The 16,650-nt window shown below is 40.9% G+C and overlaps 2 protein-coding genes across 28 annotated transcripts in view; one reads left to right on the plus strand and one right to left on the minus strand.

The window, feature by feature from the left end:
• cacna1aa (calcium channel, voltage-dependent, P/Q type, alpha 1A subunit, a) overlaps positions 1-16,650 on the minus strand; it is a 98,412-nt gene that overhangs the window by 76,521 nt on the left and 5,241 nt on the right. For 22 of the 25 annotated variants that reach the window (XM_032538057.1, XM_032538055.1, XM_032538051.1 and 19 more), the window contains exon 2: positions 6,566-7,185. In XM_032538057.1, the coding sequence (XP_032393948.1) occupies positions 6,566-6,891 (326 nt within the window). In that variant the 5' untranslated portion in view covers positions 6,892-7,185. Of the gene's footprint in view, positions 1-6,565; positions 8,565-16,650 lie in introns of those variants that run through there. The other 3 variants (XM_032538065.1, XM_032538064.1, XM_032538063.1) reach the window with 2 other exon arrangements.
• alkbh7 (alkB homolog 7) overlaps positions 14,311-16,650 on the plus strand; it is a 4,581-nt gene continuing 2,241 nt past the window's right edge. For all 3 annotated transcript variants that reach the window (XR_004335413.1, XM_032538072.1, XM_032538073.1), the window contains exon 1: positions 14,311-14,728. Coding sequence is in view for 2 of the 3 variants with exons in the window: in XM_032538072.1 (XP_032393963.1) it covers positions 14,450-14,728 (279 nt within the window). In the remaining variant the exon portion in view is untranslated. The remainder of the gene's footprint in view (positions 14,729-16,650) is intronic.

A 16,650-nucleotide genomic window follows, 5' to 3' on the forward strand; every position in this document is an offset into this window, starting at 1 on the left:
GGGGGGGGGGGGGGGGGGGGGGGTTTGTGTGTAATGCTTGCTTGTGATAAAATGAGTGTTCTGCAGATGTGCACATTATGTACTTAGTTGACACTTAACACATAGCTACAGAGAAAGAAAACATCCATTTGCAGGGCTGCATAGTTCATTTTAACTCTTGATATGGACAATAAGGTCAATTGGGCATTTAGGGTCAAAGTACAGTGGGACAGCCATTGGGGCTTTCATTTCTAAAGTCTTTGAGTTTCAACTTCCACCCAGTGTGTAAAAAGGTTATTTCTGAGCACACAAGGACAACAGCATAATCACAATGTTTATGTTGCACTTGAATACAGTATGGTCTGTGCAGTCATGCTGGGCCTCTTTCTTCTTCTAAAATGATTTGATATGCATTTATGGTCCACCATCTGATGAACCAACATTACTGTGATTGAATATCAATCTATTTGGCTGTGATTTTGACTCAGTTCAGATTTAATAGGCTTGGATATTTTTTGAGAAGTAGAAGGATAACATCTCTTAGCTAGTCCTCCAAGAGGAGGATTTTTTTTTTAGTCAAATGTTAACTTACTGGGTTTGGAATTTTTACCTCAGTTCCAGTCGTCTATTTGAGGTTTTGCTATTGTCAATAGTGGTGTGCAGATGTCCTTGCAAATAAAACCACAGTTACTGCTTTTAACCGGGAGAAGAAGTTTGCCTAGGTTACATTGAAGTAGCACTAGATGCTAACGTTCACTGTTCGTTGACCCTTGATGCTAACGTTCACTGCTCGCTAACTGCTCTTGCCAAAAAGCATTGCCAAAACGTCGCCTTGGTAAAATTCTCAAGAGGATTGTGGTGCCACCGTCATAGTTTATGATATGTTGCACTTTTTTTCCAATTTCCAGCAGTGTTGGACACAGTAGAGTCCGACATTTCTTACAACATGGCAATTGGAAAGAAGATGGTTTGAGGCAGATGTGGCATGGGGTAATTGTAAGCTACAGCAACGTACAGGTAGATAACAGGGGTGGGTCTCACGCACACACTGACGATAAGGGCCGGGGCAGAAAAACGGGGGAGAAAGTTACTGTAAACTACCAAATAGCCTATAAGTCAGTATTCAAACTATGAATAATAACAATTGACTGATAATAACCTGTGGCCCACTACAACAGCTCACGGGATTATAACCCTGAATAGTTCATATTTATGTTTAAAAAAATATGTCACTTAAGACATTAAATGTTTTCTGCCTATGAAAGTTGTTTCACAACATGGAAAGAAAATGTATGTAATTAAGGTTTATTAAATGGTATTATTCTCTAATTAAATATGTTAAAGTAGCCAACCATAGGCTATGATTCATGCACTAATTCTTACAAAAATAAATTTTGAGATTGGATTGTATCTGAACACTAGGCTCTGTGTGTTAGTTGAGTATCAAACTCAGTGTGAAAGATACATGATGGTATTAATTGTATTCAACATTTGCCTATTGTTGCTGACGAAATGGCACAGTAACAGCCCTGAACTCTGTAGTGCTAATTCTAATTAAACAACCAAATATCTGCCTACTGTATCTAAATGTGGATTTGAGAGAATAGTTATTTATATGGTACTCCCATGGGTCCAGAGTCAGTTCACAACTAAATAAAGCTGCAGGTCATAATTCTGCTGAATAGTCATTCCACTGAGACTCTGGTGTATCAAAAAGCTGTTTCACTCAGTGAAAAATAAGTCAGTTGACTCAACATGCATCTGGTTACACTTCTGTTGGCTGCAGGTTCTAATGAATGAATCACAGTTTTCCTCTCTACTTTAATGAAGTATACCACCAAGACTGTTTGGCCCTTCACTGAGTTGTGCAATATGATTTACACTAATGCTGACCATACGGTCAGTGAAGGACCAATGGCAGAAACTGTATTACCACACCCTCCTAAAATTAGGGACGTTTAAATAAGTTTTATTTTGCCACTCATATTGTTTAGGTTCCATCAATGTTCAGCGTTTGCTGGTATGAGGCTACTATTTTTTCCAATAAGCCAGCTTGCACATCTTTTACATATGTCAGTGTACATGTAGTATCTGTGGTGGTGGTTGTGTTAAGATTTGGACAGAAAGCCTCTCTTTGACCCCAGCATTAAAAAAGGATGGAGGTTCAAATGCAGTTTTCTTTCTGTCAGTAAGGATATCCTTAATGAAATTGCTGGGTACCACTCTTAGGATTATTCATTGGAAATGTGGTACTGTATGTTAAGTATTGGTTTAATGCAGTGAAATGGGAGAGTTACTACATGAGACATGGTAGCATATATCCAGAGCACAATATGAGCACAATGTGTTAAAATAGATAGAAGACTATTGCTAATGATAATCAATTAAAGTCTACCTTTATTTGGATCTGAAAGTTCTAGAAAAAAAACAACAACTGCTGTTTGAAAGCACATCAACTAATGAGACACTGAACACCATGGTGGTCCACAGTGGTGCAGTGGGGTCTGGAGATGACCTTATAATTGATGGTAATTGTCACCACACCACCTTCTGCAGATTGAGGACTACCTCAACTGTCTCAAGCTTAAAGGTTATCTGCTGCGTTTTTTTCAACCTTTTCAACCTATTTTTCTAGGTTTTTGTTTCTAAGTGACAGATGGGAACAACAATCTTTGAGTTTGGTCCAGTATTAAGCAAGATCGCTGCAGTCGACAGCAGCGAAACAGGCTACAATGTAATAGGGCAATTGCCCATCTTGTATTTACCTCAGATTAATATTCTAGGTTTCTGGCAACATTATGTAAAAGGATTTCTAAGGAGGTTGAAGAGTAAGATCCCTTTTTTAAATATAAAACCATCTGCAGATTGCGTTCGCTAAACCCACCAAATTCTAGGTAAATGAACAGTAATTTTAGCATCGTAAAATACACTTCATTCAAAATCGACAGAAAATAAATACACTTATGAAACACTGTTTTGGGTGGTCTTTCCACTTTTCCAACCATCATAACTTGTTCCGGTTAAAATAAATATACATATAGTTTACCGATGCGTTGGCGCATACACGCTAAAAGTATTGTTTTTTTAAATGGAGTCTGGTGGGTTTTGCACTACCGACTTCAGAGATGTTTTAGGTTAAACAGAAAGGTCTCAGTGATGTTTTAAATGCTTATCTCTGAAGGGATCCTTTCCATAATGTTGTCAGACACTTAGCATATCAATCAAAAAGAGCACTTTTGTGAAGGTATTTACAAGCTGGACAACTGTCCTATTAACTTACATTGTTGCTTGTTTCTCCGCTGCAGACTGCAGCGATCTTTCTTAATACTGCACCATTGGTCACTTAGACAACAAAAACTGGAAAATGGGGGCCAGGTTGAAAAAAATGGTACTTACCCTTTAAGCACATTTGGTAACTCAGTAAGACCTAATCCATTCACAAAACAATTAATCATGAATCAGTCAGATATAACCAAACCCTTCACAAAAATTGGGTGATTTAACACTCTTTGAAATATTGATTAAAAGGAGGTTATGAAAATCTCAGCATTTCATTATAAAATCAATTTTATTTCTTCTATTTTCCGCTTGGTTAGTTTTTCTACATAAAGCTACACCATAACATCATCTGTTTCTCAAACTTACTCTGGATTGAAAACAATAGACCAAGTTATACTGAAGATGGACGGTAGGCTATAACGTGAATGTATTCCCTGGTGAGGGGAACAAAATGCTAGCTACACCTCACAATTTATTACAATCCAATAAACGACAACCCCACAAAGCACAGCTTCAGAAATTACTAATAAATTGAATCAACACCCTGACACAGTCTCAGCAAATATTGAACATTATAAGCTTCACAAAGGTTGAAGTTATTGCAGAGCTATTGTTTTGGATTACATTAGATTATACTAGTGTTCACATTATTGTCCCAACACCCCCACATCGGTGTTGGGACTGTATACTCTACTTGAAAGACCAGAAATATCCCAAATACAAACATTATTGCAAATTCAGAAAACAGATGATATAAAACCTTCCTCAACAGCTGATTTCTAGACCCTCAGAAACCAAGCATAAAGTTCCAAGAAACCAGTCACAGAGCAGTGATGTTAAATATTGTAAAACAAAAAAAGCAACCTCATCTGTTGTGTACGTCTACAAATTTACATAGCAATATCTGAGCATGAACTATTAAATTAACTATTCACAGTTAAAGATACTTAAATATTAGATTAACCTAAGAATTGTATCAAGAACACCACATCTTAACCCATTGCTTTCACAACATTGTGCTATCCAAGACACTACTTCTGTTTATGTTTACAATCATTCTTATAAATAATGTAGACACTACATTTCCATTTACAGTAGTTCAGCTCTATTCTTTGGGCTTCCTGCCTTCACCAGACCTATCATCACAAGGCTATGGACATTTCCCATGCTGCCAAATATAATGATGAGAGGGAAAAAAATATGTACTGGGATCAGATGATAATAATCATGACAGACTACTTGTCGTAGGAAAGGCACAGGTGTTACTAACATAAACGTTTGCTCCGATTTATTCCTGTGTCGCAGTAAGCTATGACAGTGGGCCAGTGAGCCAGCCATGCACATTATCAGGACCCTGTAACTGAAACAGCTAAATGGAATTCAGCCACCACTCATTTGATTATTTACAGCATAATCTACTTTTCCTACTGTGACATGTCAAAAAAAATGTCCTCTTTAAAAAGAGGACTGTCACAACTGGTCACTCACAGGAAAGTCGTCTGAACTTTAACCTAACTGGGTCCAGCTTTAGCCACTTTAAAGAGCATGTATTTCAAAGGCCACTACAATAATAAAAAAATATATTATTCTTGTGCATTCCCTACTGCCTTGCCTACATGTTGGATGCCCTGGATCAAATCACCATGAGATCCTCTACCATTAGCCCCTGTATTTCTCTGCCTGTTTTGTTATTAGCACAGTCAAGGTTAAAATTAGTGTAATAATTTGTTTTCTCTCAGTCCTCAGTTGATTTTACATTTCTTTTTCTTTTCTATCAGTACAGTATGTAAACTGTGTGGCTGGCCTTTTTAATACATTGGAAACACTAGTACTATTGCTTATAAGCCGGGAACACATCTTATTACATAATGTTTAAAAGTATGAAATCCACCACATTGTGCAAATGACTAGTTTCATTCAAAATGAATGCACTCTTTGAAGACTGCATGGAAATTTTAGCATGTCAGTTATTACATTGCCGTATAGTATTTTGGAAAGGAAATATATGATGATACAACATAAGATTTTTTGCACACACTCACCCCCTCTCTCACTAACACACGTTTGTCATTTAGATGGTGAATAGACATGATTCAGAGGCACTATAAGTAGCTCCTGCATTTCACTAGAGCAGCCCAATTAGTGTGTGTAGTTATGTCACGGCTCAAGCATCAGCATGGATCAATACAATCATTACTCCAATTTCCCCTCTTGTCATTAACACTCACACAGAAACTTGCTTCCACATTTGTATGCATTCACACAGACATACACAAGTCCTGCAAATGAAAATACTGAAATCACTTGCTATTTCTCCCCTTAATGGTGCAATACGTGCTGGTTATCATGAAAGATGAAAATGCAGGGAATTACTGTCACGCTCAGTGGTCCGGGCACACACACACATACACACACGTTCACACACACACACACGTTCACACACACACACACACACACACACACACCAGACACCACAGTTTGAAATTGGCCCATTCATTCAGTGACCATTGCACTTTGTGATTAAGAGTCAGCTCAAAATGGGAAAAGATTTAATACTGTGTAATGCCAAGTTAATATTCTACTAATTCACACTTACCTGCTCTTCCACACAACACACACACACACACCCACACACACCACACACACACACACCACACACACACACACACACACACACCACACACACACACACACACCTAGAAAGACACCTGCATCATGCTGATATGGGAGCTTGTGTGAGCATCACTGCAAGGATACACACAAACACACACCCATTGTAGCTGCTTTTTCATCTCTCTCTCTAGTCTCTCCCACCTTTCTTCCCTCCCCCTCTCTCTCTAGCCGCGCTAGGCCTATACTGCACATGCTGACATCAGCAACCACAGCGCCCCCTTGACACCAAACCCCCCCCCCCCCCCCAAACCACTACCACACACACAAACGAAACGTATATCAAACAGGCCCCTCGCGACTGTGACATGAAATTACTAACAGTGATTGATGGTGATCAACAGCCTCATGAAAGGGACCGCTGGTTCATGCCCCCTTCTCTTAATTAACTATAAATTACATGTCGAGCATTTCCTCTGTGACCTCCTGTAGCCTACATCACATGGCTCTGAACTGATGCATGTGCCTGTCACACCTTTGTTATTATGACATAACTTAAAGGCTTTAACTCATGGAATGAGAAAACATTTAAACCATTCAATCATACAGTATGTCTGCACATCAGGCCTACCTGATCCTCGGGCAAGGCTACAGTGGCAGCTTTTACTCACTGTGCTATATGCCAGGTAAAGGATATGGCCATTCGGTGATCTTTTTGGCGTATTTTCTGACGAAGTTATCCTCACTGAAAATGAACAGCGAGCGGTTGACAGTGAAACAGTTCTGGCGCACGGGAATGGGGTTATAGAGGGCCATAGTCCGGGCTCTCTGCGCCATAGACTGCTTGTACATTCTCTGGGTCCCGGGCCCTCCGGGTGGACCGTGGCCATGCCCGTGGCCATGCCCGTGGCCGTGGACGTGTCCGTGTGGTCCTCCTTGCCTGCTACCACCGCGGCCGCCCGGGCCCCCACTGCCGGGCCCTCCGCCATACCTGGACTGTACCTCATCTCCGAACCGCGCCATTCTCTGACCACCGAAAGCCAATCTTCACGAAGCAGCGGAGAAGAAGACCAATGCTCAGCTGTGTAGCCACACAACATTACATCCCATCTGGATCAGAACGTCTCATATGCACAACGGGTTGTCTTGTAAGCTTACGCTGAACACCTGCACCCGGCGAGCAGTTCTATGCTGGTTTTAGCAGACGAGGACGCCCATGTAGGCTACTGTCTCCTTCTGCGTCTCTGCCAACGGCCAATTGTGGGTGTGAGGAAATTAAATGTGTGGTCGGTTGGCTGACTGGTTGCACTGTAGGGTCTCAGTCGTAGTCGGTTCTTATGTCCGTATAAAGCAGGATTCGCCCCCAACATGAAATCATGGGGCGACTGTAGCGAGTTAACATGAATGTTTCATGTTCTCCATGGTTCATGCCTGTATCAGAGCGCACCACAGCCTCCTGCACCTTTGTGAGCGATTTATGTCTTTGCTCTCATGACAGCATGTAATGGCAATCTAAACGACTCTAAATCACACAGGCCTCAATAAATCAGTTTGTCGAAAATAAATCTGGGAAAACGGTTAACAGCCCATAGCTATGGCCGTCAGTGACGTTCATTTTGGAAACGGTCGCGATTCCGAAGACTTAAAAAAAATTGACAAGGGAAAAGCTAGTACTATTATTTATTTAATTTTGAAAAACATCCGCAATGTTTGGCACAGTGTGTAGGAATAATGGGGCTCCCGACACCTTCCAGTTGTTTTACCAGTGCGACCTAACAAGCCTTGAGACCAGGACAAATGTGACATTTGTTATTAATGCGTCTTATTTCAGAGTGCACAATGTCGAGTAGAAAGGAGAAAGAAAATACCGTTTTCCTTTGAAATGTCGGTGTCATTGTTGTCAAGCGCTGAAGATGAAATAATTGTCTCAAACGAATTCAATAACATCCTCCCTCATTGCAACCATCATCTTCTCTCCGTCACCTGCGCGGCCATCCAGAAGCTGAGAAAGGGACACACGGACGGCGTCGTCAAAAACAAGGGTATGACGGCCGCTTCTCCGCCGTCTTACACCCTCTCATGATCTTGGTTTGGATGTTCGAGGTGCAACAGTGCCGAAAAAGTCCCTCACCATCCCCGCCCCGAAAAGTCTACCTTCATCCGCACTGATAAGCCCAAATGTCCTGGCAGAGCGTCCTTTCTCTCTCTCTCTCTCTCTCTCTCTCTCTCTCTCTCTCTCTGATTGGAGTAGGGTTGAGCGTTCCTCGCGGCCTCCTCTCACTTCGTCCAGCGGCCCCGAGGGGAGGAGGAGGGGGACAGAAGGACGGATGGATAGATGGATCGGTGATGAGTGGATAGAGACACAAATGAAAGGGAGGGGACCGGCTCTTTCTTTGGAATTCAGGCCAGAGTAAAAGCCTGCAAATTAAATAACTCGCACCGCGCGCGAAATCGTTGTCTTTCAGTTTGTGTGAACAATGAGAGCCTGATCGGTTCTGCAGCTGCAGCACATGACGCACGCAGCTCGTCCAACTTCCAGACGTATGCTATGTCACGGACGGAGTCATCGACTATCGCCTGTTTATTTTAAGGTGCTTCGGGTAGCCCTGCCCAGCTGAGCTGGACCTCACATGCAACCCAACTCCAAATCAATTTAAAATAATGCGTAAAGGAGCCTGTTGACGCATAGAGGATGAGGTGACATCGACAACTGTGTATCTCCTTTCCCTTCCACCTCTGTGTAAGTGTGTATTTCATAAAGACCTAATAAGTATGCTTATTATAGCCAGATGCACGCGTATGTGTGGCGGAGAGGCGGGGTGTTGGCGGCATGCAGCTTGTGCAAAGATACAGCTGCAACCCAAGCTGACGATGACTGCGCGCACACGGGTGAACGTGCGAGGAAAAGTGTGCGCGCGCGAGTCTGCGAGTGTTTGTTAGGGAAGGTGGAGGCTATTCTTAGCAACAGACATTTGGAAATTAATGGACGAAGAGAGCTCTCGCCTCCCTCCCTTCCTCCCTCCCTCCACGAAATCAAGTCGAGGATCATCATCCCTGGCTCCCTCTCCTCCTCTCCTCTCCTCTCCTCTTCTCCTCTCCTCGAGGCTTGTCTCATTGCTCCACCAAAACACAGGTGCCTGTTCAAGGTGCGCCGCATGATTTGCGCTAAGGTCAAGGCACAACCAATATTTTAGATTACATAACACAGAGGAAACACAGACATCGTGGATAGATAAAGCCAAGAGATAATACAAACTGCAGTATTTCTTCTTTTTAATAACCTTTCTATACATTATCTATGTTAAAACCTCATTTTGAAACCTCTTTAGTTTCAAACTGAAATCTCCAAGGTTGCAGTTCCAGTCTACCAGTTGTATTTCTATCTTTGATTGTACATGATGATTTTATTGGATTTGCTGGATCGTGTAGAATGATGAAAAGGAGAGGTTTCATGTTCAATGAATGTTATAAGTCAACTACTAGACTTACAAGGTGAGCAAAGTGCTGGTGTCACGTTACGTTAAGCCCTGGAGAAGAGGAGAGGAAGGCTACACCATCACAGGGAAACATTCTTTTAATATATTATGTGACTAATTGATTGACTCTAGAAACAGCTGCATCTATGACTGGGAAATACATATATACACATGGATTTAAGGTTGACCGGGAGAAGTATCTCACCTCTCCAAGAGATTGAATCAGAACACTGCGCATGTGAACGTAAATCGATAACAGCACGACCTTAAACGTCTATCTGATATGTCAGAAAGGGATCGTTTTTCTTTGTGTCCACTTAAGCAAGGCTTCCGGCCGTGAGAGCGAGACTGACCCCACCACAAGGGCATGCAAGATCACACATTTTAATTCTTGATCAATTAATTCCAGATAGATAGATAGATAGATAGATAGATAGATAGATAGATAGATAGATAGATAGATAGATAGATAGATAGATAGATAGATAGATAGATACTGAAACAAGTTCTAAGCTAAATGCCATCAAGTGAGGACCATGGACAGCACCACAAAAACCGCACTAATGTCCTCATGCCATGGACCTGTCAGCACCACGGAGAGCGTCTCAACAAGCCCACATATCACCAACGTTATCCTAAGAACTATCAATCCATGCATAGCAAAACAACAACAAAGCACAGTAGCTGGTATCTGAAACCTAAAGAAAAAAACATTATTAAAAAGGAAATAAATAAGACAAATGTGGTCTACAATGTATTGTATGTTCATATAATAATTTGATGTCTCCTTTTTTTGCTAGTATTTGGCTGGTTCCAGTTTAAATTAAGCTGCACACAATGGATGTGTTAAAATGCTAAGACTGCCGTTTTTTTTAAACAAAATCTCAGCTGTATAAAAAACATCCCCATAAGCTAAAACACTACTAACAATGATTGATGATTCAGATGCAGTGCCACATATGAAATGTATATGATTTGGGCTTTCAAAAAAAGTGTCTTCCAATTTTATAGGCTGGTCTATCTTTTCTATCCTGTGTATCTGTGTGTTGACAAATGTGTGTGTTTACACTTGGGTGTGATGATCTGTGAAATTATCTATTGCCCTTCAGTGCTGGAGCCTTTGAAGAGCAGCAGCCTTCTGTCCAAACCTGTTATTCTACACAGCCAGCACAAAAAAGCACTGAAGAGCAACAGCTCCCAGGCCACCCATGCATTAAACATTGTTACCTCACAAGAACACATGCACTGTCTGATCATCTTTGTGTATTCATAGCATATTCGGCTAAGAAAAATACTGCAACATGATAGGCTCTACAGCAGTGTTTTTGTGAGTGAGGGTGTAAATTGCAGCATGCGTTTGACAAGGACTGAAACCACACATTGTCTTTAAGATATGGGTATACAAATCCTCTTTGCAATAAAACAAAATAAAATATGAAAATGCGCATGCTTGTCAATGGAATTTACAGCATACAAACTAATAGCATATTTAGCATATGTGATTAGCTTCAGGGATTGTTTTCCATTTACACTGGATGCTGAACTCTGCAAGGAAGAAGTAGCAATACCAACTGCGTCTTCGAAAATAAAGGTAATGATTCAGCATAACTAGATGGAGAAAGTAATTAAACTTCTGTTTTCTGTTGTTTTTTTCTTTCTCAGTCAGATATTTAAATGGGTGTAGCTGTAAGGCTGAAGCTCTGAGGCGAGGGCCTAAAAAGAAGTGTCGTGACTCAATGATTCATAAGGCTGAATAATTCAATGGCTGGATGCATGTAGAGCACTCCGCCCCTGCTGAACCCGGTCCTCCACAGACCGAATGCAGACTTAAATGTAAACCTCTGCAAGACTGGTCCGCATCATACACAGCAAATTGCGGTTTACCGCCATACATCAGTTAAGGATATATTACAGTATGTGTCAAAAAATACTATTTTGCAGTTTCCATATCATACATCTTTATATAACCAGTACAAGGTAAGGTAGGTGGAGACTCCAGTGTCAAACCATAGAAAATTAGGTCAGATGCTGTATGTGGTTTAATTTAACTAAATGTGGTCTAGAGGTTAAAGAAGCTAGCTTGTGACTGGGAGATCGCCGGTTCAATCCCCAGACCGACAGGATAAAATCTGGGTGAGGAAAGTGGAAGAGTGAATGTTCCTCCACCACTGAGGTGCCCTTGGTCCTTATCCCCAACCGCTCCAGTGGCCTGCAGATCAGACCGTGGTTGTACTGGGCAGCTTCCAGGTTTGAATGTGAAACTGTGTGAATGTAAATGTGCTGTATTTATATAGCACATTTGTGACAGGTTGTTGTGGTAAATGACAATTTGTTCTCAATCGAATTACCTGGATAAATAAAGGTTAAAAAAATTACAAAAAATAAACTGAAGCTTAGTCTAACTGTGTAATGGCACTACCTCAAAATGTATAGAAATTGTAATAGGTTCATATTATGAATGGATAGAGCACATGCCCACACATGCCCACATTGCATATGGCAAGGAGGATGCAGAGCATGTTGGACTATGCAGACTCACTGCTGGCAGTTAAGAATTTTGTTTTCCCCCCCCTCACTGCTTTCTCCCTCTGTGTGTGTGCTAGGGTCCAATGTGAAAACTTAACTTAAGAAGAGAGCTGTTCTAACTTGGCATCCTTTCCTATAACATTGTACGACTCATGATGGATAGTTAAACGGGACATCACTTGAGGCTATTTACCAGATTTCACTCAGCTCCGGAGCCACAAAAGGCTTTTTACTATTTTTTTCCACATATGCCGTCGTAAAATTGGTGGAGTTCCCCTTTAAGTTTATGTACCTCTACTACAAATGTTCTACCATAACAACCACTCTGTCCTACTTCATATATTTTTAATGATTTTATGATGCATACAAATCTTTAGATTATCCTGTGACATTTGGAGTTCTTGGTGCTTATGCACGTTTACTGCAGACGGGTTTGTACATTCCAAAATGACCACTGTCAAGTATTTTTCTGGTGATTTTCACTTTAATTGCATGATTCAAAAGAAGGCATAATGATGCCTCCAAGACAAGCTGAACAATGATAATGCAGTGAATCATAGAAGCTTTATATGAGTGCACCAACTGGGAATGAGAATATGAACCCAAAACGCTCAACATGGCTGGATGAATGTTATGCTGGGGGCAGTAACATGGCATCCAACAATGAAATGGGTATCACATCAGTTGTGTGTGTATGTGTGTGTGTGTGTGTGTGTGTGTGTGTGTGTGTGTGTGTTGGAGGAGGGGTGGTGTGAGTTAGTTTTATTGTGGATGCTCACTGACCGAGACCAGCAGAAGGCTCACAGTAGGCGCACTGAAAATCCTTGTATCTAGGCAGTGGATGGATGTGCATATGACATGTGCTGGCTCATGCTCACATGCATTAAAAGTGCAACACTCAAAAATTCACTCAAATAAGAAGTTTTCAGCAGCCTGCAGAACCAAGCATTTTAAACATCTAGAAAAGGTGAGATATAAGAAGGCTACCTGACATGTGCCCTTCTTAGATCTCACCTATATAATCTGACCTATCTAATGTAAGTGCCACAGATTTTCCTGTAAGGGAAATGATGTCTCACTTTCTATACGATTACAGTATTTTACTAACAAAGGGTTTGCCTGGAAATAAAGTAAAATACAAAGCAGGAGAGAGAGAGAGAGAGAGAGAGAGAGAGAGAGAGTGTAACCTGTCCTTATTGGTAAATAGGTCAGCGTTTTTTTTCTGGTCCCCAGTTGAACTGCTTTCTCTCTCTCTCTCTCTCTCTCTCTCTCTCTCTCTCTCTCTCTCTATATATTTCTTTTTCAACCCTTCAAATAGGTTCCCCATCTCCATCTTTCACCAAAGTGAAATAAGGGACACAGAAAGTAATATATTTAAAAAAAATAATTATTATTTTAATTTGATTCTTTATTTACTGGTTCCTATATTTTATTTCTTAAATAATTTCCTAAAGCTGTTTATGTTTTACCCAAATATACACATTTCCTTATTTATTTTATTCAACTATCGTTTACTTGTGTTTTTATGACGGAGTCTGTTCCTCAAATATGATACATTCTGAACTATTACGTTATTATTAACTTAAGAAATAAGAGGTCTAAACGTTATCAATACACAGATTGTTGTACTCAAAAAGCCATGTGTTGACACACTTGGCAGTAGACAAACTAGAAAAGCCACTTCCTCTTTTAATGTTTGTCTATGAAAGTGTTCATATGTTGGCACAGGTGGAGTGGACAACTGACCTGAGTGTATGAGTCTCCACTGCCCTACGGTGGTCACAGCGAAGAACTGCAACCTCTGTAGTCCCTCTTTTTCTTCGTGTTGGCACTCTGTGTGTTCACATCCTAAAGCTATCAGAGCAAGAGAGCAAGAAAGGTTGCACTTAGTATGCTTCTTTTAAGGCTGATCACTTCCTGAAGCCCTGAACGCGTGCACATACAGATAACATACAGAACACATACACTGATGCAAGCTGTTGGGGCAATAATATGATTAGTTATTGGATGGTAATTAAAATGTGTCACTACTGTCCATTGTTTACTTCTCTACCCTTCCAAGGACCATTATCACATGCTATTTCCAACATGAGACAATTAGCAAGTCCGCATGTCAATAAGAATGATCTTTTTCTCTTTCTTATTAAAGTTAACAATTGTATACAAGGCACTTCGTTCAAAAACCAAACCATGCAAGTCATGTCAGAATTATATTATATAAAGAATATATAGAATGAATTATGCATCCTCAATATAGGTTATATCAGAGAAATATGTAAGACTGTATTCCACCTTAGGCGACAATACATTTTAGGTATTACTTTTAAATATTTTCAATTCTCAAATTTAATTTAGATTGGGAAACGCTTTCATTTCAAACGTTTTCATTTTGTACTCACACCTTGTGCGGAGAAATCCCAAAGGGTTTTACCGCTGGAAGACTACACCCCCCACAATACATTGCGCTTTCAACATGGCGTCTAACATTGCCGCTTGACTTCTGTCAACAAGACCAAAACACAGCTAAAGGTAAATAGGACAGCGTAGTGAGGTTGACTGATAATATTACAGGCAGGAGGATGAAACCGTTGTTGGCAGTATTAAAACGAATCCGCAAACCAACTGTTAACGCCAGTCACCAGCGATGTCTGAGCTCCTGTGCCAGCAGCGGCCTGTTAACGTTACCTATCCGAGATGAGGCTCTCTTCGTCGGGTCAAGCCGGGAGCTTGTGCAGAGACTCCGCTCACAGGTGGAAGTGAGGACGGGCTTCCTCACTGAGGAGGAGGAGGGGGCTTTTCTGGGAGAGCTGGAGCCAGGCCTGAAGAAGAAACGCTACGAATTCGACCATTGGGACGATGTAAGTTATATGTCACGAAGTACAGGGTTGACAGTTGAAACGGGTCTATACTAATTTCTCGCGCGTTAACATATACAATGTGCATGTGACGTTGCAACGTACACCTGCGTTTACGTATTTTACTTTTAAGCTCAATTAGTTCCCCGGCCAATATGCTACTTGTACGAGTTAAAACTTTGTCCACAGATGGACCTTCTATACCTGTCTTTAACATATGGGAAGGCATTTTCTGGACAAATTTCACCTGTAGGCCTACAGTAGGGTGACCAGAGGTCGTAACTGTAACTGTCCCCGGAAATGTCCCTGTCCCCGGAAATGTCCCCGGTTTTCACTGTGACAGACAGACCCGAAATTGGAATGCAAGAAAGAAAACACTGACCGAACGGAGCCGATAGTCGCACACCCAACACACGCAGGCTCAAGACAGCCAGAGCAAGCGCTGGTCAGAGCTCAGAGATGTTTTAGAACGCCGTATTTTACGATGCTAAAATTACTGATTATTTACATGGATTCTGGTAGGTTTAGCGAACGCAAATTCGTTTTAAAAAAAGGATCTTAATATTTAACAGAAAGGTTGGCCTCCTTAGAAATCCTTTCAGTTTACAGACCCATGCTAAAGTTGATTAAAAAGAGGAATAAAAAAACAATCTTTTGGAAATTAATCTTATTGCCTTAATTTTAAAAAAATAGGGAAATCCAACCTTTTAAGGACACCAATTTAATTTGTGAATGAATAATGTATTGTAAATAAATAAATGTTCTTCCTTAAAATACACACCCCTATGTTAAATTCCCATAGAGGGAGGCACATTTTTTTTTAAAGGCCAGTTATTTCATGGATCAGGATACTATGCATCCTGACAAAGTTCCCTGGCCTTTGGAATTAAAATAACCCAACATCATCACATACCCTTCACTATACAGTACAGGCCAAATATTTGGACACACCTTCTCATTCAATGCGTTTACTTTATTTTCATGTATATTTACATTGTAGATTATCACTGAAGGCATCAAAACTATGAATGAACACGTGGAATTATGTACTTAACAAAAATCTGTGAAATAACTGAAAACATGTCTTATATTCTAGTTTTTTCAAAGTAACCACCCTTTGCTTTTTTTGATAGTGTTGCAAACCCTTGGTGTTCTCTCAATGAGCTTCATGAGATAGTCACCTGAAATGGTTTTCACTTCACAGGTGTGCCTTGTCAGGGTTAATTAGTGGAATTTATTGCCTTATTAATAGAGTTAGGACCATCAGTTGTGTTGTGCGGAAGTCAGGTTGATACATAGGCAACAGCCCTATTGAACAACTGTTAGAATTCATATTATGGTAAGAACCATTCAGCTAAGTAAAGAGGAATGAGTGGCCATCATTACTTCAAGAACTGACGGTCAGTCAGTCTAGAAAATTGCGAAAACGTTTAATGTGTCCCCAAGTGCAGTCGCAAAAACCATCAACCGCTACAACGAAACTGGCTCACATGAGGACCGCCCCAGGAAAGGAAGACCAAGAGTCACCTCTGCTGCTGAGGATAAGTTCAACTGAGTCACCAGCCTCAGAAATCGCAAGGTAACAGCAGCTCAGATTAGAGAGCAGATGAATACCACACAGAGTTCTAGCAGGAGACACATCTCTAGAACAACTGTTAAGAGGAGACTTCACGAATCAGGCCTTCATGGTCAAATACCAGCTAGGAAACCACTGCTGAAGCAGAAGAGATTTGTTTGGGCCAAAAAAAACACATGGAATGGACATTAGACCAGTGGAAATCCAGGCTTTGGTCTGTTGAGTCCAAGTTTGAGATCTTTGGTTCCAACAGCTGTGTCTTTGCGCAATGGCAAAAAGTTGACTGGATGGATTCTACATACCAGCATGGCTACCACAGCATCCTGCAGCAGCATGCCATCCCATCCGG

This window comes from Etheostoma spectabile, chromosome 15, assembly GCF_008692095.1.
Source record: "Etheostoma spectabile isolate EspeVRDwgs_2016 chromosome 15, UIUC_Espe_1.0, whole genome shotgun sequence".
Lineage (NCBI taxonomy): Eukaryota > Metazoa > Chordata > Actinopteri > Perciformes > Percidae > Etheostoma > Etheostoma spectabile.